The sequence below is a fragment of the Schistocerca cancellata genome, chromosome 11, assembly GCF_023864275.1.
Source record: "Schistocerca cancellata isolate TAMUIC-IGC-003103 chromosome 11, iqSchCanc2.1, whole genome shotgun sequence".
Classification (NCBI taxonomy): domain Eukaryota; kingdom Metazoa; phylum Arthropoda; class Insecta; order Orthoptera; family Acrididae; genus Schistocerca; species Schistocerca cancellata.
The window spans coordinates 21,446,262-21,472,113 of NC_064636.1; the positions used below are offsets into that span (position 1 = coordinate 21,446,262).

Consider the following 25,852-nt stretch of genomic DNA (forward strand, 5'->3'; position numbering starts at 1 on the left):
AGGATAGTTTCAGTTTGCGTAAAACAGGTGTCTACCGTCTTCTTTGCAGTTGTGGCATGTCATACATTGGTCAGACTATCAGGACTATTGAGGGCTGATGTACTGAGCTAAGCAGGACACATACTTACACCAAAATAGCAAATCTGCTATTGCAGATCTTTGTCTTGACACCAGTCGTCTACGGAATATGATAACGTGGAGACTTTCACGTGCACTTCCAGCTAGTGAGAGTGTTATTAGGGAATCTGTTGAAATTAAATTAGCAAATAACCTAATAAACAGAGATGGGGTCCGGTTTAAATTCTGCGTAGTATTCGGCTCTCTCCTTAACAGAGCTAATATTATCTCATCCAGTTTAGCAATTTTCAATATTGATAACGTCTGGTATCTTTCATCTTTGGTTGTGTGGTGGTGCTAGTGTTAACAGTGAGAAATACCCTCATACGAGACACATGTTGAAATATCACCAAAATATCATATCTAACAATCCGTATGCAATTTTACAATATGGTGCGGTCGACAACCCAGTGTAATTTTATAGAAAAATAACTTTTTGCCTTACCCCTGTAACACACAATGGTGGACAGGTAAGTTTGCCACAACTGCGCTACCACCTTTTGGTGTGACTCAAATGACAATTCCCTATCCGCACATAGTAACATTTCTCCCCCTGGTTCTCCTTATCAAATCAATGACGGTTCCATAATGAACTGGATAATAAAGGGTCCAATATGAGAATAGTGATATTTGGGACAACAAACAGTATTTTAATTGTATATCTGTCATTCAGTGCCTACAAATGTGCACAGTCAGGACAGCCAGGCTCTATATAAAAGAATAAGTAATACAAAAATAAATAATGTGAAATAAAAGTGTTACTTTGGTGAACATCAAAGTGAACCCTTTTGAAACACAACTATTTCCTTGCTGGGCTTTGAACAGTGGGACCTTAAAGAAGGGAGAAGAAGAAGAAAGATTTATGCAGAAGAACACTTTAAATAAGAAATGGCAGATGATAAATAGTATACAATATTATATAAAAAAAAAAGTGTCATAGTGATACACAACGCACTAACAACACAGTAGTAACAGAGCTGCAGATAGTAATAATTTGAGGCAAAATGTGCACCTCACCTGTAGGCAGTGACGACTACCCTGACGGTGCTGGTAGTGTAGGACGGCGGGGTCGTCCTCACAGCCGTGCACACGTACACGCCGGAGTCAGCCGCAGTTGCGGACGGGATTTCCAGAGTGGCCGACCCGCGCCCGTCGTCGTCCTGGCGGGCGTTCGGCGGCAGCTCGGCGCCCTGGCGGCTCCAGGTAATGCGCGGGGGTGGTGCACCCGCCACGCCTCCGGCGAGGCAGCGCAGGACCACCGTCGCGCCCTCGGGGCCGTCGTACGTAGAAGGCTGCATCGTGAGCTGAACCGAAGGTTCTGGCGAATCTGCACAGAGAGCGACCTTTCTCGAGCACTGTCACGAGGCTATTGACACGAGTACTTGAACGCTCTGGTGTCGCCGACTGATCTAGTATTTACCTACACTGAAGTATACAATCCCTAAAGTAGCATCATTCGAACACAGCTTTTATTGACATATGTTGTGAAACAAAGAACTAATATTATTAACTGAAAATACAAACTGCAGTAACCTGCCACATTTACTATATTACACTCTTCACTACACGTTTTAGAGGATTATACCTCCATCATGATGCGTGATATGTTAATTAATGAAGCATAGATGTATTTCGTGTAAAGCTTTTTAAACCCATAACACTGTCTCATAGAGGAAGAAGCTATTTCAGTACAAAGGCAACAGGTGTGTGTGTTTGTGTGTGTATTTACGCAGGCGCTATAGACTGAAAAAGGATTTCAGTGTTGTTTGTATGTCTGGTGATGACCTAACACCACTTTCTATTCGGTGAGTTGTTACTGTAACTCCTAGAACATTCTCATAACTTAGCTTTCTGCCAATTTTTTTTGTCTTCTGCCGCCAAAAAGTCATACAAACAATATATCAAGGAGTTCTTAACCGTCATAAAATGTACCTGATCTTATAAGTTATAATCTTCCAAAATCCCTGGTGGAAAGTATAGTACAATAAAAGCTTTTGGTTACAGCAATTTGTATTTTTGTAACTGTCACAGTGAAGCCTAACCTAAAATGTTCAATTTTAAGGAATATTATTACATCCAAGAATATTAATTATCAACCCATTAATAAATATAGATGAAAATGATGGTTTATTAGTTCAGTTTAGTTAGCAACTTCCAACATACTTTACACACAATACCAAAGTTTTTTGTATTTTTGTAACTGTCGCAGTGAAGCCTAACCTAAAATAAAATATTAATTATCAACCCATTAATAAATATAGATGAAAATGATGGTTTATTAGTTCAGTTTATGATCGTAAAAAAAAAATTATAAAATTAAAAAAAAAAAAAAAAAGAAATGTTCTGTAGCCAATAATGGTACTCTCATAATGTGCAGATCATTAAGTGATACGAATTCTACATCTTGTACCCAAAAACTGATAATATATAATGAAACAAATTTAGACACATGCTAAACATTGTAAAGAAATGCTGTATGTATGTAGGGAAATGCTGGGTCCCAATACTAGTTGAAATTTAGTTTAGAGCTCTATATAATTATATGACTGTTTTGTTTTTGATGATGGGCTGCACTGGACTGAATGTTAACTGACTGTGATATCTTTAAGCTATGAAGTGACTGCTTCCAATGCAAAATTGTAGTCTTCAGTCTGGCCACAGCAGCTGGAGAAAGTAATTGTGTGCGTGAGTTGAACTTGTGTGAACACGTGTGTGTGTGTGTGTGTGTGTGTGTGTGTGTTCTCATTTTGAAAGAAGGCCTTTCAGCTGAAAGTTTAAATGTATAGCAGACTTTTCGTTGTGCTTGTCTGTGGCTCAATGTCTCTTCTATATGGTTAATAGCAATTTATCATTTTCATAATATAGTTCATTTTCAGTATTTCAAAAAACTATTGACCAAATTTGAAATTCTGTCATAATTTATTCATTACGAATGTTATGATAATTAAAGCTGGAAACTGTGTATGTCTCGAGGCAGTGTAACTTAAGGTGTGGAAGTTTTCCAGGTTATATTCATCCAGTGTTGGAGAATGAGAGCAGTTAGCAACTTCCAACATACTTTACACACAATACCAAAGTTTTTCTAACTTTTCCTCACAGACAATTGCCACGAAGTAGTCGGAGGAAAGAATCGCTTACTACATTTTCCCTATTTGGGCATTAACACTTCAGCATTGGCACAACATTTTAATTTCTTACTTGTTTACTACTCACTCTGTACCACATTTTGCACACCGAAACCAGATTTACCACTGACTGTATCTGCAAAATTGTATCATTGTTCGACACACTGTTCAGGAGATATGCTGTCAAAGACTTAGTTGTATAAAAAGGATGTTTTACTAATGGGAATTCATTTCTTTAAAGAATCAGGGCTGGGCTACGGTTACACTGTAAACGAGTCTGACGGTGGCAGCTGCTTGAAGTGTCAACTCCTGTAGGAACTCACCGGAGACATAGAGGTAGACGGTGCGCCTGTCCTCTCCTGCAGGATTGCTGGCCGAGCACGTGTACCGACCCTCGTCCGACTTGCGTACTGACGGTATGCGCAATACGCCTCCACTGTAGTACACCTGGAAACAGACAGGCAGCCTGCATAGTAAACATCTAGTTACATTCTCTACAAACCAACGTTACATGCACGGCAGAGGGTACTTCCCACTGTAACACTTATTAGAGGTTCTCCCTGTTTCACCCTCGTACGAGGCACGGGAAGAACGATTGCTTGAAATGCCTCGGTACACGTGGTAATTAGTGTAATCTTGTTTCTGTGGTCTCTACACGAGTGATGCAGAGAAAGAGAATGGGAGAAAATTTCTAAATTCCTCAATTATTGCCAGTTTTTTAAGCCCTGTGGGTTTTCACATGGTAGTTTGAGTCTTTTAACATCCAACAATTCAGGTTTCTCAGCACCTCTGTGACACTCTTTCAAGCGTCAAACAAACTGTGCTGCCCTTCTCTGTATACTTCCAATATCCCATTAGCTCTATTTGCTACAGATCCTACATACCATGGCAACATTCTATGATGTGTCGCACGAGAGTTTCGTAAGCAATGTCCTTTACACACTGACTGTATTTCCCTAGTTTTCTACTTTAGTTTTCTGCTTTACCCAAGTTTGATTCTACATGATCACTCCATTTCGTATTCCCAAAAAGTCTTATGAAAATATTTCTGTTGCACAAGTGGCTACAGAAAGAAGTATAGCTACGTAAGTCTCCCAACTTGTGGTACTATATCATCATCTATATTACCAAAACACTATCCTGAGACATGGAAGCCAGTACCAGTTGCTGCATAGGGGCAACAACATTTTGATTTTTAATTTTTTGTGTAATTACTGACCAAATCTAAAAATGTAATATGGAGATATATTCTTATGCTAGAAGTTCAGCACAATAAGACGACTATTAAAATTAGAAACTGCACGTCAGTCTTGAAGCAACGTAACTGACGATTCACAAATACTCGGACTTTGTTCATTGAATGTTTGAGAATGAGAGAACTTTGCGACACAGTAATGCTTTAAGGTGAATGTGTTAAAACACGTATTTCTCATTTCGTACTTTGTAAAAGATTTTGTAATGTTTACAAGCTGTTGTAGATGTGTAAACCTGACGTGTTGAGTAATACAAAAAATAAATACCAATGTACATTAAACATGAGAAACCTTTCAAAATAGAGCATATGTCCGTTAGAAGGGTTTTTGTTCCAAATAATAGATCCTTCTTATCCCTTAATATTGGCCATTCCTCCTGGAACACCACGTGTATGCCGCAGTAAGTGTGAATCACACCAGCAACCTCATGATTACAAAAGCAAAATGCTAAATACTTATCCAGTTACTTCAATTATCAACCATCGTATTGCCCCTCAAGCGTGAAGGAAACTGAAGAGCACTACCCATACGGTCTCTTTGTTAAAACCACAGACACTGAAATTTGTAGTCTTTGAACATCAGTCTCGAGAAATTAGATGACTCCTCTTGAAACAGCCCACACATTAGAAACAAAGCTCAATTCCTTGCAGGCATATTTGAGTGATGTACCTGTGGGCTGAGCTGACGGCCTTCATCTGGCGTCCACCTGATGTCAGGCTGGGGTATTCCCGAAGCCGAGCACTCGAACTCCGCGCTGTCGCCTTCGTTGACGGTCAGGTACTGAGGCCGCACTTCGACTCTCGGTGGTTCTGAACCGGACCCTGTGGGAGCAAAATTGTACACTGTACAGATGAAACACTAAAATACCGAGGCTATCAAAAAAGTGACCTCAATTTTCCTGTAGCATATGAAGATGTGAGAGGTGAAACAATCACTTAACTGACTTATGCCAAAGGACAGTATGTGCAGAGCTGCAATAGGAAGAATGCCACATTCCATCTCATTCACTTAACAACTGCTGTTTTAAATTAGCGTAGCATCAGCACTGAAAATCTTGTCAAATGTTAAACCCTTTCTGTAACACACTTTTCAGAACAGTGAAGAAGAGACAGAAAAATCACAAAGCTCAGTCTCCTTATTGCATAAGATTTGTTTGTAAACTTGAGCTACTGACAACTTCCTCAGCCATCACCATCAGAATTTAACTGTCATACTAATAGGCTGTGTAGTGCTTTTGTATGCAGCTGCACAAACTATGACAATGAGATGCACCAAGAAAACAGAAGTACTCATACGAGAACGTCGCCGTCAAAAACTAAATTCACAAATCAGCTTTATTTTCAGCTTTTGGCAGTTCTGAAATAGGACTGCTTTCAAATGCTTACAAACACATTGTATGCGGCAATCAGTCGTACGGATTTATATCGCCTCACGTGGGGGACAGGATTTGAACTGGTAGTAATTAAGAGAGTAATAGCGCATAAACAATGGCTGAGCCCATAACTGATAGATCATGTCAGTAGAAGTTTGTTTTGCCTATGATGTCATATCGGTGTAGTTGCATGCCCATGTTGTTTTGTGTAAAAGATATAAAGCAGCGTAGCATGGGCACTGATTTAGCTAGGACACTGATTTGGGTGTCACTGGGAAGACCTTATAAAGCACTCCTAGGAGGCAAAGTGATGCAATAAGCATATTCATCAGAATATAAATGAAAATCGGAATTCAATTGAGAATTACCAAATAATGAAAGATGTAATCTTATATGACTCATAAATATGCTTGGAATTACAGAAAATGCAAGTCAGAGCAATACTTGCGCCAAAAGGAATCCAAAAATGCTAATAAGTTCAGTGCCATGCAAATGAGACAAGTACGACCAATTCAAAATGGAAATGAAAAAATGGCCCAAAGCAATTTCTCAAGCCCACTGTGAGACATTAAGAAAACAGACGAGCCATCCAAAACAAGCGATGCAGTTTCTTGACTATTGGTCAGGTGTTTTGTACAATTTTCAACCACTCCTTGCATCACAAACACAAGAACAATCAGTTCACGTGGGACATTTATGAATACCTGCCTCATAGTCGAGACTTGGCTCCGAGTGACTTTACACATATGAAAGAATACAGTGGCTACCAACATTTTGACTCAGACAAAGAACAAGATGCTGTCTCATACAGCTGCAATCTCAGAAGGCAGAATTTTATGGCATAGAAGAATATCTGAACGGCGATTAGGTCAAGTTACACAAAGTCACAGTTTTAACATTTTTCTAATAAATATGCTTTACATATTTGAGTATTTTTCTTGTAGCAGAATGGAGATTATTTTCCATAGAGCCCTCATACTTAAAGAAAGAAAAGAGAAATTAGCTTCCTCCCTTTACACTGTTCTTTGTTTATTTTTGCAGTCCATTAGTAAAACACAAATGTCTGTAATACGTGCATTTACAATAATTGAACACTACATGTTAATCACCAACTATACGAAAAAGCTTTCTAGCATATAAGGATTTACCTTTTAACTCCACAAGCCATTTTGGAAAATCTGTTCTTCCATTCCATATTTTAGCAGCATGGAAAGGCAAATTTGACTCTGGTGAATATTATGCATAAAGATATAACTACATTTCTTCACATAGGTTTTGAATTTGTGCTAGTTCAAAAAACATTGAGAGAAATTTATAAATTAAGCTGAATAAAAAAATGTAGGTAATCTAGGCAGAAGAACTATGATTGAATGATCAGCTGCAATTAATACCTCTAATTTGAGATGGTTATTTCTCTGAGTCATTAACGTAAAAGTGACGGACAGGTGTCATATCATTGTGTACCAATTTAAAAATAAGTAAAATAAAATAAACTGTTGATTTTTTCAGAATTAACTTTTCACTCTGCAATGCAGTATGTGATGGTTTTGAAATTTCTTAGCTCATTAATTGTTAATTGTTTTAGTAGTCAGGACAAAGCACTGACTAACTCCTCTGAATATAAAGTACCAGAATGTTAGTTAATAAAGTGTGTGAGTATGTGTGTATTTGGAGGGAGAGATAGGGACAGAATGATCAGTGAACACTCCCCCCCCCCCCCCCCCCCAATTTAAAATGAAGGTGAATTCCCTATCCTACACGAAAAGAAGAAGAAATACATGTAATTTTAGAAACATTTCATGAGACAGTAATGCTGTACTGTATTTAACTTCTACATCTACATACACACTCGACAACCCAGCCTATGGTGAAGGGCAGACAGTACCTCGTACCACTACTAGTAGTTCCCTTTCCTGTTCCACTCGCAAATGCAGTGAGGGAAAATTGACTCAACTGTCTGTATGCCACTGTACGAGCCCTAATTTCTCTCGTTTTCATGGTCCTTACTGAAATGCACACTGGCAGCAGCAGAACTGTTCCGCAGCCAGCCAAAAGTGCAGGTTCTCTAAATTTTCTGAATAGTCTCCATGGATTCCCATTTGAGTTCATGAAGTATCTCTGTAATACCTGCTGGTAACAAATCTAGCAGCGAGCCTCTGAACTGCTCGTACGTAATCATTTAATCTGACCCTGTGGGGATCCCACACACTTAAAGCAGTACTCACGAATGGGTCACACTAGTGCTGTACGTGTGGTCTCCTTTATAGATGAACTATACTTTTCTACAATTCTCCTAATGAACTAAAGTTGACCATTCATTTATCTTATGTGCTCATTTCATTTCATGTCATTTTGCAATGTTATGTCTAGGTATTTGATAGCCAGGACTGTGTCAAGGAGTACACTGCTAATGCTGTATTTGAACATTATAGGACTGTTTTTCCTAGTCATACACTATGTGATCAAAAGTATCCGGACCCTCAAAAACATTTGTTTTTCATATTGGGAGCATTGTGCTACTACCTACTGCCAGTTACTCCATATCAGCGACCTCAGTGGTCATTAGACATCGTGAGAGAACAGAATGGGGCACTCCGGGGAGCCCACGGACATCGAACGTGGTCAGGTGATGGAGTGTCACTTGTGTCGTATGTCTGTACGCAATATTTCCACACTTCTAAACATCCCTAGGTCCACTGCTTCCAATGTGATAGAGAAGTGGAAATGTGAAGGGAGACGTACAGCACAAAAGCGTACAGGCCGACCTCGTCTGTTGACTGACAGAGACCGCCGACAATTGAAGAGGGTCGTAATGTGTAATAGGCTGACATCTATCCAGACCGTCACACAGGAATTCCAAACTGCATCGGGATCCACTACAAGTTCTATGATAGTTAGGTGCGAGGTGAGAAAACTTGGATTTCATGGTCGAGCAGCTACTCATAAGCCATACATAGCGCTGGTAAATGCCCGATGAACGTCATCTGCCAACGTGTGTGGTGCCAACAGTACCATTTGGAGGCGATGGTGTTACGGTGTGGTCATGTTTTTCATGGAGGGGGCTTGCATCCCTTGTCGTTTTGTGTGGCAATATCACAGCACAGACCTACATTGATGTTTTAAGCTCCTTCTTTCTTCCCACTGTTGAAGAGCAATTTGGGGATGGCAATTGCACCTATCAACATCGATCGAGCACCTGTTCATAATGCACATCCTGTTGCAGAGTGGTTATATGACAATAACATCTCAGTAATGGACTGGCCTGCACAGAGTCCTGACCTGAATCCTACAGAACACCTTGGGATGTTTCGGAACGCCGACTTCATGCCGGGTCTCACCTACCGACATCGATTCCTCTCCTCAGTGCAGCACTCCGTGAAGAATGGGCTGCCATTCCCCAAGAAACCTTCCAGCACCTGACTGAATGTAGGCCTGCAAGAGTGGAAGCTGTCATCAAGGCTAAGGGTGGGCCAACACCGGTCTGAATTCCAGCATTACCAATGGAGGGCACCACGAACTCGCAAGTCATTTTCAGCCAGGTGTCTGGATACTTTGGATCACATAGTGTATCATGCCCCTTATATATCCTACCAGGGCTGATAACAACACTAAACATTAATAATACTAATGTACTCTGATGGTCTTACTATTTGTCACAGAGAATGGCAACTCCAGTCATACATATACTCACTGACGAGGTGCATATATACGAAATTACACTGACACCTGACCGTGTCTTCTACTAGGCACTTCACATTTTTGTCTGCCTCTGGAACTGAATGGTCAGCACAGGTGGCTGCTACACAGAGGACTCGGGTTCGATTCCCAGTGCTGTCGAGGATTTTTTCCTCGGTGGGAGGACTGGTGCAGAGTGTTTTCAGCCTTGTGGTGCCAACTGAGGAGCTACTGGACCGAATGTAGGTGTGTGTTCCTTTTTGTCCTCCATACGCAGTGAAGAACTTAACAAAGACATTCCTATAGATCAGTTACAATAACGCCTCATTTAGTGACCGAGATAAAGAAAGCCTATACAAGTGAGCACTCATTTAAAAAGACAGTCAGGTTGAGACTGTAGGTGCTGCTGTGAGCAGTGGGACAGGATACAGACCTCCTACAGTGAGCACGGCGCGGCTCGTCTGGATGCTGTACTGGTCGGATGCCGTGCAGATGTAGGTGCCGGAGTCAGACGGCACGACACTGGTGATGGTGAGCGTGCCGCGGCGGTCGTCGTAAGCCCTATCTGGCAACTCTCCACCTTCCTTGGTCCAGACCAGGCTCACTGGAACCTGGAAAAAGGATTGGCAAGTCAGGAACACTGTAGACAATTTACTGCTGCTGTAGCTTCTTGGGTCACATTATTTATACATATACCGGTACTCTACAAACAACTGTGATGTGATTTGCAAACAGTATTTACCACTGAACCCCACGTTACGGTTTCTTCCCATTCCAGTCAAATATTGTGTACAAAAACAAATATCCTGTGCCTTATCTTTCCAGTCTCCCACCACCTCCCAAAGTCACACCGTCCAGCCACAGAAGAGCATTCTCCTCGCAACTCAGTACCACCCACAACTGGAGCAACTGAATTACATTCTCCACCAGAGTTTCAATTACCTCTCGTCGTGCCCTGAAATGAGGAATGTCCCGCCCACTACTCTTCCCACCCCTCCCACCGTGGTATTTACCGTCCACCGAACCTACACGATATACTCTCGTCCACCCTTACACGACCCCTGCTCCCAGTCCCTTACCTCGTGGATCATATCCCTGTAACAGACCTACATGCAAGACCTGTCCCATACATCCTCCCACCACAATCTACTCCAGTCCAGTCACTAACATCACCTATCCCAGCAAAGGCAGGGCTGTGAAACCAGTCATATGGTCTACAAGCTAAGCTGCAACCACTGTGCTGCATTCTATGTAGGCATGACAACCAACAAACAAGTGGACCACCCTGTTGCTAAACACGCTGTCAAACATGATATCCTTCATTTCAATGACTGCTTCAGAGCCTGTGCCGTATAGATCCTTCCCAACAACACCAGATTTTCGGAATTGCGCAGGTGGGAACTTTCCCTGCAATACTTTCTATGTTCCCATAACCCTCAACCTTAGTTAGTCACTGCCCTCACCCATCTAGCAACTTCCCTGTTATCATTCCAGCACTACACAGCCGTCATTCCACCACCACACCCAGCCTTTTCTATTTCTCTCCTTTTCTGCTACTCACCCCCACCCCTCCTGTCCCCAGTCTAACCTGCAGCACTTCACTGTCCGCTACCCTCACCATACTATCCCTTCCCCTCCCGGCTCCAGCCTCCTCCTTACCCCACCAAGTTGCCACTCCCATCATGCACTGGTGCTGCTGCCTGCAGTGTGGTTTCAGTTGCCTGAGACTGCAGTCGTGTGTGTGTGTGTGTGTGTGTGTGTGTGTGTGTGTGGGCGCACGCACGCGTTGAGGTCTGTCTATTGCTGACGAAGGCCTTAACAGTCGAAAGCTTTAATTGTGAGAAGCTTTTTGTCGTGCCTATCCATAACTCAGTAGCTCCACTATATCGTGACTAACAACTTTCCTTCTCATAATATTGTTACATTCCATTGTTTGTAACTTTCCTTTATTTTTAAATGCTCCCCATGAACAACACATGCATCTTTATTTACAGAGCTTATGACCACATGTTGCAAATATTGGGCACTGTATACCACCAGCACCATAGATAAAATACTTGGTTCATGATTTTCCTGAATTTCCATGGCTAAATGAACAAATATTCCCTTATTCTCGACTCTTACTACACAAATATCAGTACTTTCTACATATATCAAATTTTTAAAATTTCACATCTATTTACCAACCTTCACCATCCCCAGAGCAATTCAATGATCTTTTTCCACTTAATCACCAGCCACTTCGATACATTTCTGCCAATGATGGACAAGTTTTCTGAAGCCGTCACAGAAAAGTCAACACTCTGTTTCCACAACCACAGTCTCACACTTCTCTCAACGTCTTTATCAGAAGCATAATGATGTACCCGCAGATCGTGTTTCATTATCGCGAACAGATGAAAGTCAGATGGTGCTAAATCTGGACTGTATGGAGGGTGCTGTACAGTGGTGAGATTCAGTCTTCTGAAGTTCTGCTGTGGTGGCACACGAAATGTGTAGTTTGGCATTGTCATGCTGCAAGAAAACATTTCCCTTTTCCTTTCGGACCCTTGTTAGCTGTCGTTTCAGAGTTTGTAGCGCTGTGATGTAACACTCTGAATTTATTGTTGTTCCACGATCAAGGAAATCAACACGGATATGTTGTTCCGCAGTCAACGATCAAGGAACTCAACACGGATAACACCATCTGCGTCCCAGAACACTTTGACCGTAATTTTTCCAGCTGAGGGCTGCATCTTGAATTTCTTTTTCTGTGGCGAGTCTTTGTGTCAATAGTCCATAGACTGAAGTTTCATCTCTCGGTCGTAATGGTGTACCCACGTTTCGTCTCCTCTCACAATTGAATGGAGAAATGCATCACCTTCATTCTCGTAATGCGAGAGGAGTTCCTGGCAAAGTTCCAGTCTGTGCACTTTCATTTTGGGAGTCAGCATCCGGGGTACCCATCGTGCACAGATCTTCCGACAGCCAAGCAAAGCATTAATGTGACCCGCACGTTCTTGTGAAATGCCGACTGTGCTTGCAATTTCGCTCCGAGTGATACGAGGATCGTCTCGAATCAATCTATCTACATTTTGCTTGTGAAACTCGGTGGTTGCTGTCACAGGCCATCCATCTCTCTGTTTGTCATGCAAGTCAGAAGTTCCCGCCTCAACATCTTTAAACTCACTTGCCTGACGACACATAGTACTCGCATCGACATACTCACCATAAACTGCTTTCATTCTCTGGTGAATCTCCTTTAGGGTGACAACTTCTGCTGTCAAGAATTCGATGACTGCACATTTCTTCAATCACATTGACGGACCGTCTGCGCACGTTTCCTTACTTTACATTTTAACAACACAACTGTTCAATGCTAAGGCTTCCTGCCAACTGGAACTGTAGAGAAGGGGCTACGGAACTAGCTAAGTACCTGCCGCATACCAATGCTGCCAACTGTTGAAGAGTTACGAAGGTGGAGGCAGTACTTTTCAGTCAGCCCTCGTATTTGCACTCTGCTGCACTCCATTTTGAAGAACAGGCAACTGTACTGTCTCAAAAAGTCAATTTGAATGTTTCTTCAACATCTCAGCACGACTTACGAAAACTTACTATTTACAACTTTCAAGGCCCATATTGGTTTGCCTTTTGAAACATCGTCCCTTATACAAAACGATTCAGCTGACTATCCAATGTGTTTTGAAATCAACACACAATGTGTCTCAGGTTTGCTTGGAATTGACTGAATGGCTGAATTTCTAATTTCTAGAAACAATAACCCCTGCCTCCCCCAGGTAAGCCTGAACATTTGCAGGTCCTGTTCTTAATAATCCAACAAACTGATTAGAGTGTAACCATTGTTCAGTGAAAAAAGTTTTCTTTGATAACATTTTCATAACATACTTACAGGAAAAAAATCTTAGAAAATGAACATTTATCAGTCCAGAAAAAATGTGCCTGTTTATGAAAATGGGGACTAAAACAATACTGACAAATCTATCAACTATTCTTACTGTACCTCAGTTTAAAGCATGTAAGCAAACGGATTTAAAGCATTCCCTGTCTTTTCTAAAGAAATTACTTCCTTTCCTTTATTCCTGACCTTTGTAAAATTCCCCGACTTCTCCAAAAAAATAAAAATTTCACTTACTTTGTGAACACACCTTGTACATATCGGCACTTAAGCCACAGGTTAGGTTTCCTTCTCAGATGTTTAGGAAAGGAGAATGAGTGCCTCAAACTGCTTACCTCATAGATAGACACTCCTGTGCACCTGTAGCGGACAGTGCTGCCGGCTTCGACAATCTGGATGGATGGCTCAGAAATCCTGACCGTTATGGTCGGCTGCGGAGAGTCAGTAGATCCCGGCAACGGTGATGGTGTCACAATTGGTGGTCGTTCTGCATGTTAAACAACAGTAACATTAACTGCTGCATCGCATACAATGTCACATATCATACTAGTGCCAACAACTGAAAGTTTTCCAATGATTATTGGGATGTCATAGCCACTAAATGTAAAACACACACACACACACTGCTGTATGATTACGTTGTGCAGGTTGACTACACTGCACGTAATCCCCTACACATTATTCCCATGATAATTTTCTCGTGTGCAGTTATTGTAAATGCGTGAACAAATATCTCCTTGCCATAGACCCATTCTATAGCCCACAGTACAATTTCCTTTTGGAATCTCATTTCCCAAATCTCAAAAATTTTATTCCTAGTTCCCTTAGCCACGTAATGTACCCATTTCCCATGTCTAAAATGAAGGGCACTGTAGACAAAGACACCCAGGTCAATATTGTGTCTTCTGCCTTCCAGAAGGCATTCGATATAGTTACAAAAGTCAACAGAATATGAGTTTACTGAGGAACAGACCAGATTTGTGATTGGATTCAGGACATTATAAATTTACAACCAAGTATGCTGTTTCTATTGAGATGGAATCGACAGATGTAAAGGTAATCTCTGCAACTCCCCAAGGGAGCACTATAAGCACATTTAGTCACAGGATCATTTAGTTTCCTGCAAGAATATGAAAATTAAAGTGCAAATAACGATAATTTCAATTCTTTTGAAGGTCTTGAAATGGAACCCAATTTACTTAAAAAGCTCTGAGGTTTGTTGTACGCAGATTTGGGAGCCTATTAATTAAAGATGATGTTTACAGTTTGCATTTACCATCGATGTGCACGCTGCAACATCTCACATACACAACATGTGCTACTGCAAATTCTAGAAATATATGTAGGCAGTTATGGATAGACAAATTAGTCCTTGAAAATAGTGAGACAATTCCAGAAAAACTAATTTATTCTAATATACGTCTCAGGATGCTGACTGGCAAGTAAGAACATGTTCCAACATGTCGCTGCCTGTCTCAACGGCTCAGCCAATCAGACAAGTTACACCAAATGGTTTCAGTGTCAGCAGTTGCTGCTAGAGTTCACCCTCACAATACTTTTTGACTACGCCTCATACTTTCTACATTTAATGTATGGAGTGTGCAAAACTTCTTTTGCAACTACTAGATCAGCACTTCACTTACGGTTCTAGAATGACCATACACGTCACTTTTATACTGATGTCCCTCCTAAGACTTACCAACTTTATGTGCCCATTTGATAGAGTGGCCTAAAATTAGTCTAGTGCGATATATTTTGTATTGATACGTATTAACAGGAACATTAAAATACAATGAATTACCAGTGCTGCGGCCAGCTTGTGTGCCACTCTGAACCGTGTCGAGTGCTACCATCATGAAGCAGCACTGCATAGCTGCCACTGGAGCTCTGGTCATTATTTTTTTAATGTTTCTGTTAATGTTTATGTTAATACATACAGATAAAACATATATCATACTGGACTCTATCAAGTGAGCACATAAAATTCGACTTTAAAAATAACTTTGCTCATAACGGGAAACAAATCGACACTTTCCATTACCGCACGAAAGATGTGACGAACCAGTCTGACAACTCTTAGGAGGGGCATCCCTTGCTAAATTAGACAAAAGTCCAACACAGAAATCTTAAATTAGGTCTCTGTATTCAGTGAACATTGTATCAGTGAATGCTGATAGAGAATTAACTTTTGTCACACACTCTCTAACCCTCACAACTTAGCAAAAAGATATCATATTCTACATAACACTAAAAATAGACAAGGTGACACAAAATGAGAATGAAAGGAGACAACAGTTCAGAAGCAAGCACAGGCTGCAGACCCAACCACCTCAGACCTGAAGCAGAAGCTGCAATTACAGAACATATTCCAAACTAAACACACGGTGCAATAAGATAAATTCATCTCAGAATCATCACTGAAAAACAGTACGAGACAAACACTGGTTAGTCGTGATCATTTTTATGTGAGTTTCTCTGTAAATAGTCTCTGTCAAAAACAACAGCAGTAAGTGGGAACAAAAACAATAAGATCAAAAAACACTGTTGTAAAAATTTATTTTTTGTACGATTCTGGCTGAAATTGTATGTTTGTTGCAATATGACAGTACACATCAAAAACCAGAAAAACACACCTGGTTTTAAAGGTAAACAACATAAATTTATGTATTCTGGAAATGTCCACTTTATTACTAATACTTTACAAGTATTAACTCGACTGCCAATTTGCAACCATTTTAATAATTTATTTTACTTTTCAATTAAATTCAGCCAGAATAAATTTTCATTTTGCACCAGAAAAAACAAACAACACTCAGTTTCACTCAAACTACCAAATTAATCCATCACCATAAAAAGGAGCTGAAAAAATATAAACAACACAAAAGCTGTAAAAAATAAAAACAAATTAATGTTGAAACTACTACAAAATGGAAAGAAACGCCACCTGAAACAAATTTTCTGGGCAGAGCTTGACAAACAGGAGATGAACGAGAATATACACACGGACGATGCACAACATGGAATGGACGGGACAGTAACAGTAATGACACAGACGAGAACAACATGTGACGAACACAGCTGCCGTACAATGACAACAGTTCTGCATGCTGATGCTCACACAGAGTCTCATCCAGCTTCTGGTTAATGTAGATTTTCCTCAAGTACCTGAATACTGCAGACCATGCCAGTTTGGATTTACAATGGTGGCACCATATGCATTTTGCTGTGTTTTGTGAAATGCTGAATTTGACATTTCTACAGATTTAGAGCAAAGTGGCAATTTTTGCATCATTTTGAAAGCTTATTGAGATTTGCCTGAATATTTAAGCAGTTTTTTCAGATAGTAGTTTATCAAATATGATTACATTATCTAAAAAAACATCAGATGTTGTAATTATTATTATCATTATTACTAACTTTAGTGGCCACAATGGACCACTTGAGACACACCAAGTTCAACTTTTCTTTGAAAGTTGTACTATTCAATTCATGCCATCCGCCCAATACCATTTTGGTCTTTCCAGTAGTACTCTGCACAATTTGTCTGAAATCTCTAAAACCCTCCCACCTGTAATTTCCATTGAACATTTGTGTTTCTTTAGAAGAATATTTATTTAATTTTGTTCTTTGCATCTGTTACCTTGAGTCCAGTTGCTTGAAGATCTTACTGAATTTCTCGGATCCATTGGCCACTCGTCTTCTTTCTAAATTGTTGTAAAATCCTGTTTCCTTAAGAAAGAAATAAGAGATTCTTTTCTTCTTCACTGTGCTGGTATGAGTGTCAATCCCGATAGACAGTTTCTTCGGGTAGGATTCTCCAGGCTCCTTCGACCTGGTATTTTTTATTTATTGAAGTTCTTATGACTTCTTTCATTTTTGACAAGCTGATCAGTTCTTCCTTAATTTTTAATATGGAACAGAGTTTCATAAGCACAAGTGGCTTCTGGGAGAGCTGTGTTGAATCTTAAGTGTCTAGTGAGGAGCATTCCTTATTACCTGTTGACCAAGTTAGAAATTGAGATTCTTAATTTGTTGGTTATATTCATCCATGTGTCTTTCTCACTGTAGTTGTGCTTGATGATTTCACCAAAATCTCAGTTTTCTCAAAGAACACTCATAATCCTATTTTCAAGGATTTTCTTCTTCTTCTTCTTCTTCTTTTTTTTCCTGGGCAAGAACTTTTTCCATGTCAAGAGTTGAGAGAGCTAAATCACTTGCAAATCCCAGCCAGTTAGTTCTTACTTAAGATTTTGCTCCAATTTTATGTAATGTGGATTTTCTTTTTCAAATCTTCACGATTAATATTGTCTAATAATAATAATAATAATAATAATAATAATAACAATAATATTTACTTTGTTCATATCACTCTCGTAACAAGAAATGAAAATGTTATGAACACCGAAGCACTCAATTTCGTCAACCGCCTGATTTTTTACTCCCCAACTGCTATAAGACACACAATGGAAACATGGAGACTGAACATAATTTAGTGCAGGATCAAACTCTGTGTCAGCAAATAACATGGAAACTTACAACTTCAGCAAAATACAACTGCTGAGCTGAGAAAGAAGAAACAAACAAAACTACAGCATCAGACGGACAAAGGCGAGTGCAGAAGACACAACTGAAGAGATCTCCTCAAACGACCAATTCTGGGAATGCCGCAGAGGGCGCGTTGTGCCGTGTGCGATCTCTGCCTTACTTCCGACGTTAATCAGTTTCCTCTAAATATCGCGAAGTGCGTTCCCCAAAGTGGGAATGGTGCTTGTCACATTTTGTTTATGTGGACTGTAGTGTGTACACGAGGCAATGATTATGTAACCACACAATCCAAATATGTGACAAGTTTGCTATTCGGGAACCAGAATTTCATTACCTTAAATTAAAAAAAGATCCTCTCTTAGGTGGCATGTACAAGAAATTTCTATCATTCAAACAGAACTTTTTGTGTTTGAAGCAGATAGCTGCATATAGATGTAGCAAGCATGAAATAATGGTTCAAATGCAAACTTCTTATTTCCCCTATTTAGACCATTCTGTCTCCCATTGGTTGTTCCTTTCATTTTTTTCTGTTTTATGCACTACAAAATGGTTGTCAACAGCCCCCAACTGTATAAACATTGCTTTTGTTTATTGTACATCATTTGCTGATGCCACTAACATTTTTCTTCAGTTCCACAGATAGTGTTTAAAACAGTAATTCCTGTTATCAAGTGCACTCAGCAAAAAGAAAAAATTTCAAAAATAACATATAATTCAAACAACCAAGAGCAGTTACGAGACTATGAATCTGTTAGTTGGAATCCGGTAATGTTCTCTTGCTCGCAAACCCCCCCAAGTAGCATTAATAGCAGCAGCTTAGATATCCAACCCACCCACAACTTTTTGTTAGGGGTGGTGGACTCGGTAAGAATTAATCTGTACGGTCATCACACCAATTTTCGACGAAGTGGCACTCAATAATTTTCCAGAATTTCCCAGGCTCACGGAATGGAAGGCAGAGACCGACGTGACAGGCAACCGCGACCCCCCACGAGCACCCCGACGAGAGAGACCTGGCTCGATGACCGACATGAGCATGCCCACGGCCTGCCCCTCAGCATTGACGATGATGCACTCGACAGCAGACGTATCGGCGGTGACAGTGACCGGCAGCAGGCGGCGGCCGCCCCACGGGTAACGCTGCAGTGCGTGCGGGTGTTGAGCCATGCCCGCCTCCGCACCGTCGTCGTCGTCGTCGCTCTCGGGCGAATGCCGGAACTCTATCTCCATCTGCTCCGCACTGTGGTAGCTGCACGAGAAGGTCACCACCGAGCCGACGGGGCGGCGCACGCGCTGTGGCACCAGCTCCATCAGGAGCCCGCCTGTACGACGCCACACCGCCCCGCGGCTTCACTCAGTTCTGCCACCTACGAGGCTACTGCGGCAGTGTGGCAGTTTGCGAGAAAGTGTAAAGGAGAGGGCGGGAACGAGAAGGAAGTTACGGAGGAGGTGCAGTGAGTAGTGTAAATGAAACTGATAGTCTTCAGTCTGTGTAGCCAGACGTGAGGTCGGAAAAAATTTCTCGACAGTACCACGGCCTCTAGAGGTGGGGACAACAGAGGAAATTATTGAAGATATTTCAAATCTCTTTAAAAACTGGTGAAAATGTGCATTCATGTTATCACACACATTTCATTTTATTAATTTAAAACATCATTAATTGTAGCATTTTTCTCTGGTTTAAGTATACATCTGGAAGTGTCACCCGCATGCGTATTACCGTCGTATTTCTACATTTGGCACTGAAGATTTGAGCCCAATTTCACCTTGGCGCGCAGCACTACACATATGCTGCTATAAAACAAGACAAAATATTGCACAACCAATGCGTATTTACATTTGTAAATTAGCAAAACTTATGTTCATAATTAAACATTAGCTGTGTTTTACATAAAAAGTGTAGTACTCCAAATGCAAACATTTTTACATTGCGCTTTGCCACGGCTGTTACGAAATAGAATGCGTAATTACAAGTTACTGTATTCAGTCGGTATTTATTATACTGTACTTTCCATTATGCTCTACAAAGGGTGAAATCTTCATTATCTGGTGGATTAAAGTCAATCAAAAATGCACATTTGTACAGTATGTCAAGACTTTTGGGCAACATGTGGGACTATATTTCAGCAGCCACAGGCTCTTTACCTGATATGTTTAAAGCATACACAATTTGCCTACACTATTATACACGCTAGACCAAAATTCATGCATTCATACACCACAGTGTGATTCCTTGCATTCCAATAATTACTTGACGAAAACTTTGCCCCATTCACAGTTTCGCTTGAAAATTGACATCAAAGAAATGCAATCTGGCTACATTGTATCTGTGTGCACTTAGTGTTATGGGTGAAGTTTTGCTATAGAATACTCAAGTTCGGTTCTGGATCTAGGTGTAATTTCTGTAAGCTTTTCAATATGGATATATTAAAAAAGAAATACCACATTAAGTAAAAGGGGCTAGTTGTAATATTTTAAACAGAACATCAGTGACAGCATGTCAATGGTCTGGAAAGCATGGAAGTGTGTACTGCTTGGAAGAGAATGAAATAAATGCATAAAAGGTAAAATACGCCTTTAAAATTGCAATGATAAACACAATTTTACTCTAATTTATGTGTTACTATTAAATTAGTGCACGTGTTTTGTGTAAGACCTTCTACAACTGCTGTATAAAAATCTAAAATTAGAAAATAAAAAATAATTACAACTAGACACAGAATCAAACTTCAGCATTCTGATACAAAACTATATCCACTGTACTAAGTGGGCAACATATCTATGAAGTATTGAACAGAGGTACTTTTTGTAATTTACTTGTGATTACAGTATTGTCAAATTGCCTGTCTTTGACTGAAAATATGAACAGGACAAAATTTTGTAACTGAATTTTTAAATTACTAGTATGCAAGGAATCGTGCTGTAGTGTCCAAGTGCTCAAATTTAGGTTCACACTGTATATAATTAATGTTCAACATGAAAACAAGCCTGTGATCAGTTAAATACAGTGCCACAGGTTACCCAAAAGTTGTACATAAAATATGTACATGCTTTAATATTAACTGACTTAAATCCATTTAATGCTGGAGGTTCGATACTCTGAAACGAATACTGGAAATAAAAATAAATTCTGCCTAGTCTCAACTGACAAAGCTTACTGCTTTAATTCAAAGTCAAATCAGGCCAAATACATCAGTGTCAAACACAAGAATGCCTAGAAAACATGGATGCAGACATTTCTTTCAGATGAAAGCAGAAATCAGACAGAAATGCTACCACTGATACGTTTTATCAGTAAAATGAAATCCATATGGTAATTTAAATATACAGCTTTTAGTAATTGCAAAGAGAGATTTGAAATAATTTTAATAATTGCAAAGGATTTATGGGCATTAGGGGCACATAAGTGAAGAAAATACCAAAGAGAGCAAAAGAAAAGGAAGGAAAATTAGGATTTAATATTGTACCAAAAAGAGTCATGTTAGTGCAAATTATTCTCAGTATTCTTCACGTATCAAATTAGAACAGATAACTTACAACAGGCCAGCAACTATAAGTGTTGCATCACACATGACTTACAACATTTAGAGATCACAAAGAAATTTTCAAGTTATCTTCACTCGAACAGTTGCTTCTAATGTCAGAAATTAACAAAATCTCTGACGCTATAATGACAGCCAGTCTCCTGGAAAAGGTGACTGAGGTTATCTTTAAAATTTGAAATATTTATTTTAATTTCATATGAGAAGAATACTGAGAATTATTTAATGCGAGAAATGTTTTTCCTGCAATGTAAATACTGATTAAGGGCAAGCTCATATTTGACAATGAGGGAACATTAGGGTTCAACAATTAGGCAGCTAAGGATGAAGCACGAGATCGGATTCGATACAAGTACCTCACTCAGCGAGGTGTGAAAGGGTAGTCGAGGCATTTGTTGTTACTGAACTCAGAAGTACACTTACAAAAGAAGTGGATTTATCAGCTGGTCCGCAAGACAACTGCAGTAGATTCTGCACGCTATTTGAAAGGATACATTATGACAGAATTATAGTTAACAATTTTCTCCTGGGTATTGCATGTGTAAAGACTTATGCACTTGAATTTTGTACAGCTTGCATCATAACAGCAAAAACTGACACAGGTGAAAATACACAACAATAGAGGCAAAAATGTTATAGTAAACATGGGCCTGCCGATTAGTCATTCCTGAGATAAATGCAAATGTATGGTTACAAGCCGCAATGACTTCTGTATGAAGTTAGTACAAATGTTGAGATGTTAACTTGTTCATGTCTCCATCTAACTGACACAAATTTTTCGTACATTGCCAATGGCTGGGGAAATGTGGCAGATGCACAATGGGTACCGGCACATTTTGCTGCTGACGTAGGATACCACGTAATGCGCCAGTACAGTCCGATACATATAGGTCAAGCAAGGCCCTATAACTTGGCCTCCAAGGTTACCTGACCTCAATCCCAAGGACTTTTCTACCTGTTGTCATATCAAAAATGAAGAGTACACCACTTCTGCCGATACGGTTTTAAGATCTGGAACAGTGAATTGCATAGTCTTGTCAAGATTTACAAGATTGTCAGACGGATTTTGAAATAATTTGTAACTTAGTGGAAATGAATGCATTATTGCATCCAAATGCAAGGACAACATGTGAAACACCTCCTTTAACAGGTGTGAGCGTACATTAAATTGTAATGTGTAATGTGCTGAAGCAGTATTGCATCTCTTGTTAATGTTGTGAAATTTGAGCCAAATCAAATGGGGACTTAATTGAAAAGTTTACATGTCAAATACATTTATACCAAGTAGGACAATATAGCCAGTGGTGGCTCTCAACCATTCACTGTTATCTCGCAAACAACTCATTCGAGGCATATACTGATAACTAAGAGTGCTTTGAGGAATGGTTACATTTGTTTTTAAAAAATATGCAGCAGCTTTGTAAAGAGTATGCATTGAGGACATGGGAAGTATCTTCAGTAACAGAAATATTTTCAACAGAAATTTCAAGAACCCACTCACAGACAGCAAGAAAGTCCAACAACAGTGTAGTCAGAACAAACTGTGAAGAAAAAAAAATCTTATCATACAGTTATTTACAGCATATTAATGAACAGTACATACTGAAGGCAATGAAAGAGCCTTTAGCATCACAAATGTAAGCCAATTTAAATTAGTTGTCAACCTGATACTCAATATCCAAAAGGTGCAAAGTTGTTGTGACGAGTAGCCTACTGTCTGCAGGCAGCCGTTACAGAGCTCTGTTCTCCAGTCACCCACTTTAAAATATCTGTCTCCCACGAAATCTGAAATTTGCATATGGTATTAAGCTCTTTAGTGTCTCTCAGCATTTTAAAAACGTGGTCTTCATTCTAATCAGACCCAGTGTTACATTTATTCTTGAAACGGACAAAATATTTGTGTCAGGTTAAGTTACCAAATCATGGAAGGTACAATGTTTTGTACGGTGGAAATTTCAAGTCAGCTGGCAGTACCGATACAATACCCATTTGCGTATTGCTGGTCAGAGCAGTTCAGTAGGCTAAATGTCAAATGCCAACTAATTTAAATTGGACTGTAATTCCAAGGGGTATTTTGACAATACATTCACAGAATAGCAAGATAGTCAAACAAGGATGATGGACAGTCAGAAGAAGTCCTGAAAGAGAGACCATAAGAAGATGTTTACGGGTAGAAAACTCAGTGACATTCTCACAGACACTGGTGAGAATGTCGACACTGACTCGGGGGCCGACCCGTACCTGTGGAGTCGCAGTAGCGGCCAGTGTAGCCGGGCTGGCAGACGCAGGTGACGCGGCCGTCGCGGTCAGCGTAGCAGCTCTCCTCGTTGCCGTTGCACGGGCAGCGAACGCAGGTGGCACTCTCCGGCCCGCGGCTCGTGTCACGGTAGTAGCCGGGCGAGCAAGACTGTGGAAACCCGTCGGCAATGTGACACGTGTGGTTCGGAAAGGGCAACCTCGTTAATGTCTCCGTAGTATAGCAGTGAGATGATGTGTCACAAAAAAAGCATCACATTAACACTCAAGTTATAGAACTACTGAATGAGCTTTTGTACGTAGGAAGGCTGAAAACATGCACGGTGTAATGTTGTTATAGGTATAAGTTTATTCTGTACAGAGCTCTGTGACACTAAGTACCATTCCACACACTTATTTTCACGCTATGGTATCAAGTCTATTCAATTTGTGATTATAGGGATCTCGGTCTGTTCAGTCATATTTTCTAGAGGCCAGATATTACACGGTTCAAAAACGATTATGGTTCTGCTATATCCAAGTAACTTTTTTTCTGTATTTTGTTCAAAAAATGAAAGACCATACATTAATTTATTTTGCAACTCGGAAATATTTGAAATAGCTGTACTGCAGCTTACAACGTATATTTTTGAAATCAGTTCTGATATAGAAGCCAGGAATAATATATACGATACTTGTTCTAAGTGCTATTTTAAGTAGTCACAAACTTTTTTGTACAGTAATACTTATGATGTAGGGTCGATAGTGAAGAGCCGTATGTTAGATTTCTTAGGAAAGAGTTGGAAGAAATGTATGGAGATGGTTGCAATAAAAAATTACCTGTGATGAAAAGATTACCACTCGTCAATTTTTCTTTAAATATCAACTCAGTTCGTAGTATCTGAGTCCAAGGACCCAAAGTCACTGCACGACAATTGCTAACGAGAATGAATATCAGAATACAAGAAAGTCAATATTGCTTGTAATACTTGTTCTCAAACACACTGTAGGCAGTGCAAATAATGTACAGTATTGTTTGCATAGAATGCACAAATGATTTTAGTTTCCTTTAAGTAACAAAATAAGTTACAATGGGCAACAGCTTCATTTGCCACTGTGAGCAAGGGCCTCTTACGAGGTACCAAACTCCACATGTGCCCTTCATGCAGCTTGCTTTGCACAATGTTTCCTCTGAAACTGACTGAGATGAACCTTTATTCAGTGACAGCAGTGATTCTTGCCAAGTTGGAAGCTGACTGGTATCAGCAAGGCATGACACTCGTCTCTGGTTGCTCCCGCTCCAGACATTTTTATGACCACTGTTCTTTTGCTGTGTTACAGGACTGTGAGGCATACACTGTTAACACTTGTGCAAAATAACGTGGCCTCGTACAATTCCATTGCGTCATTACAAATGGGTAGCTGCCTCAGTCCACCGTCACCTGCCAACCTGTGCACCGTGGGAGTTCTCGTTGTATCACTTCGTGAAGTTCTTCATAATCAGGCACGTGTGATTATATGCAATGCCATTAAAGTTTTGTCGGAATATTCCAATTGAGAATAATGAACAAACTGCTATGTACTTCGACTGCACAATAAAGAGAACAAAGGTGGAGGTGGGAAAACATTGCTACAAGTACTTCCAGAGATTTCTCTACTTCACAAAAGTTGTGGAGCAAAGAGAAGAAAAATGTATATTTAGGTAAAACTGTCGTACAAGTTGTCCGAGGACTGACACATAACATCCCCGTGACACACGTTCATTATCTTAGACTGTAAGTATTGTAGGAAGCAAAGCTGTTTGCTGCACTACATTTTTTACTGCTTCTATTTTATTTTATGAGATTTCACTCTGGCAACTTGTGGTTGGACCTGTTTTGCTTTCTTTATGCTACTGTATCTTTTATCAATACCCTCCTGTGAAACTGTTGACTTTTCATGTCTATATTTGTCAAATTATTCGTCGTACTAACACAATGTGTTTATATGACCATTTACAGACTCACTAGCTGAAGCTTACAATTTATATGACACACAGACATCAAACTGTACCTCCCCTACTGCACGATTGTTCACAATGGAGCCCTCAACAC

At 40.1% G+C, this 25,852-nt stretch overlaps 1 protein-coding gene across 1 annotated transcript in view; it reads right to left on the reverse strand.

The window, feature by feature from the left end:
* The window catches only part of LOC126108671 (basement membrane-specific heparan sulfate proteoglycan core protein), a 761,963-nt gene that overhangs the window by 118,046 nt on the left and 618,065 nt on the right, over positions 1–25,852 (reverse strand). The window contains exons 48-53 of the mRNA XM_049913980.1: positions 23,766–23,931; positions 13,773–13,924; positions 9,976–10,153; positions 5,165–5,316; positions 3,566–3,689; positions 1,135–1,444 (exon numbers count right to left, since the gene is read on the reverse strand). Coding sequence (XP_049769937.1) covers positions 1,135–1,444; positions 3,566–3,689; positions 5,165–5,316; positions 9,976–10,153; positions 13,773–13,924; positions 23,766–23,931 — 1,082 coding nt within the window. The remainder of the gene's footprint in view (positions 1–1,134; positions 1,445–3,565; positions 3,690–5,164; positions 5,317–9,975; positions 10,154–13,772; positions 13,925–23,765; positions 23,932–25,852) is intronic.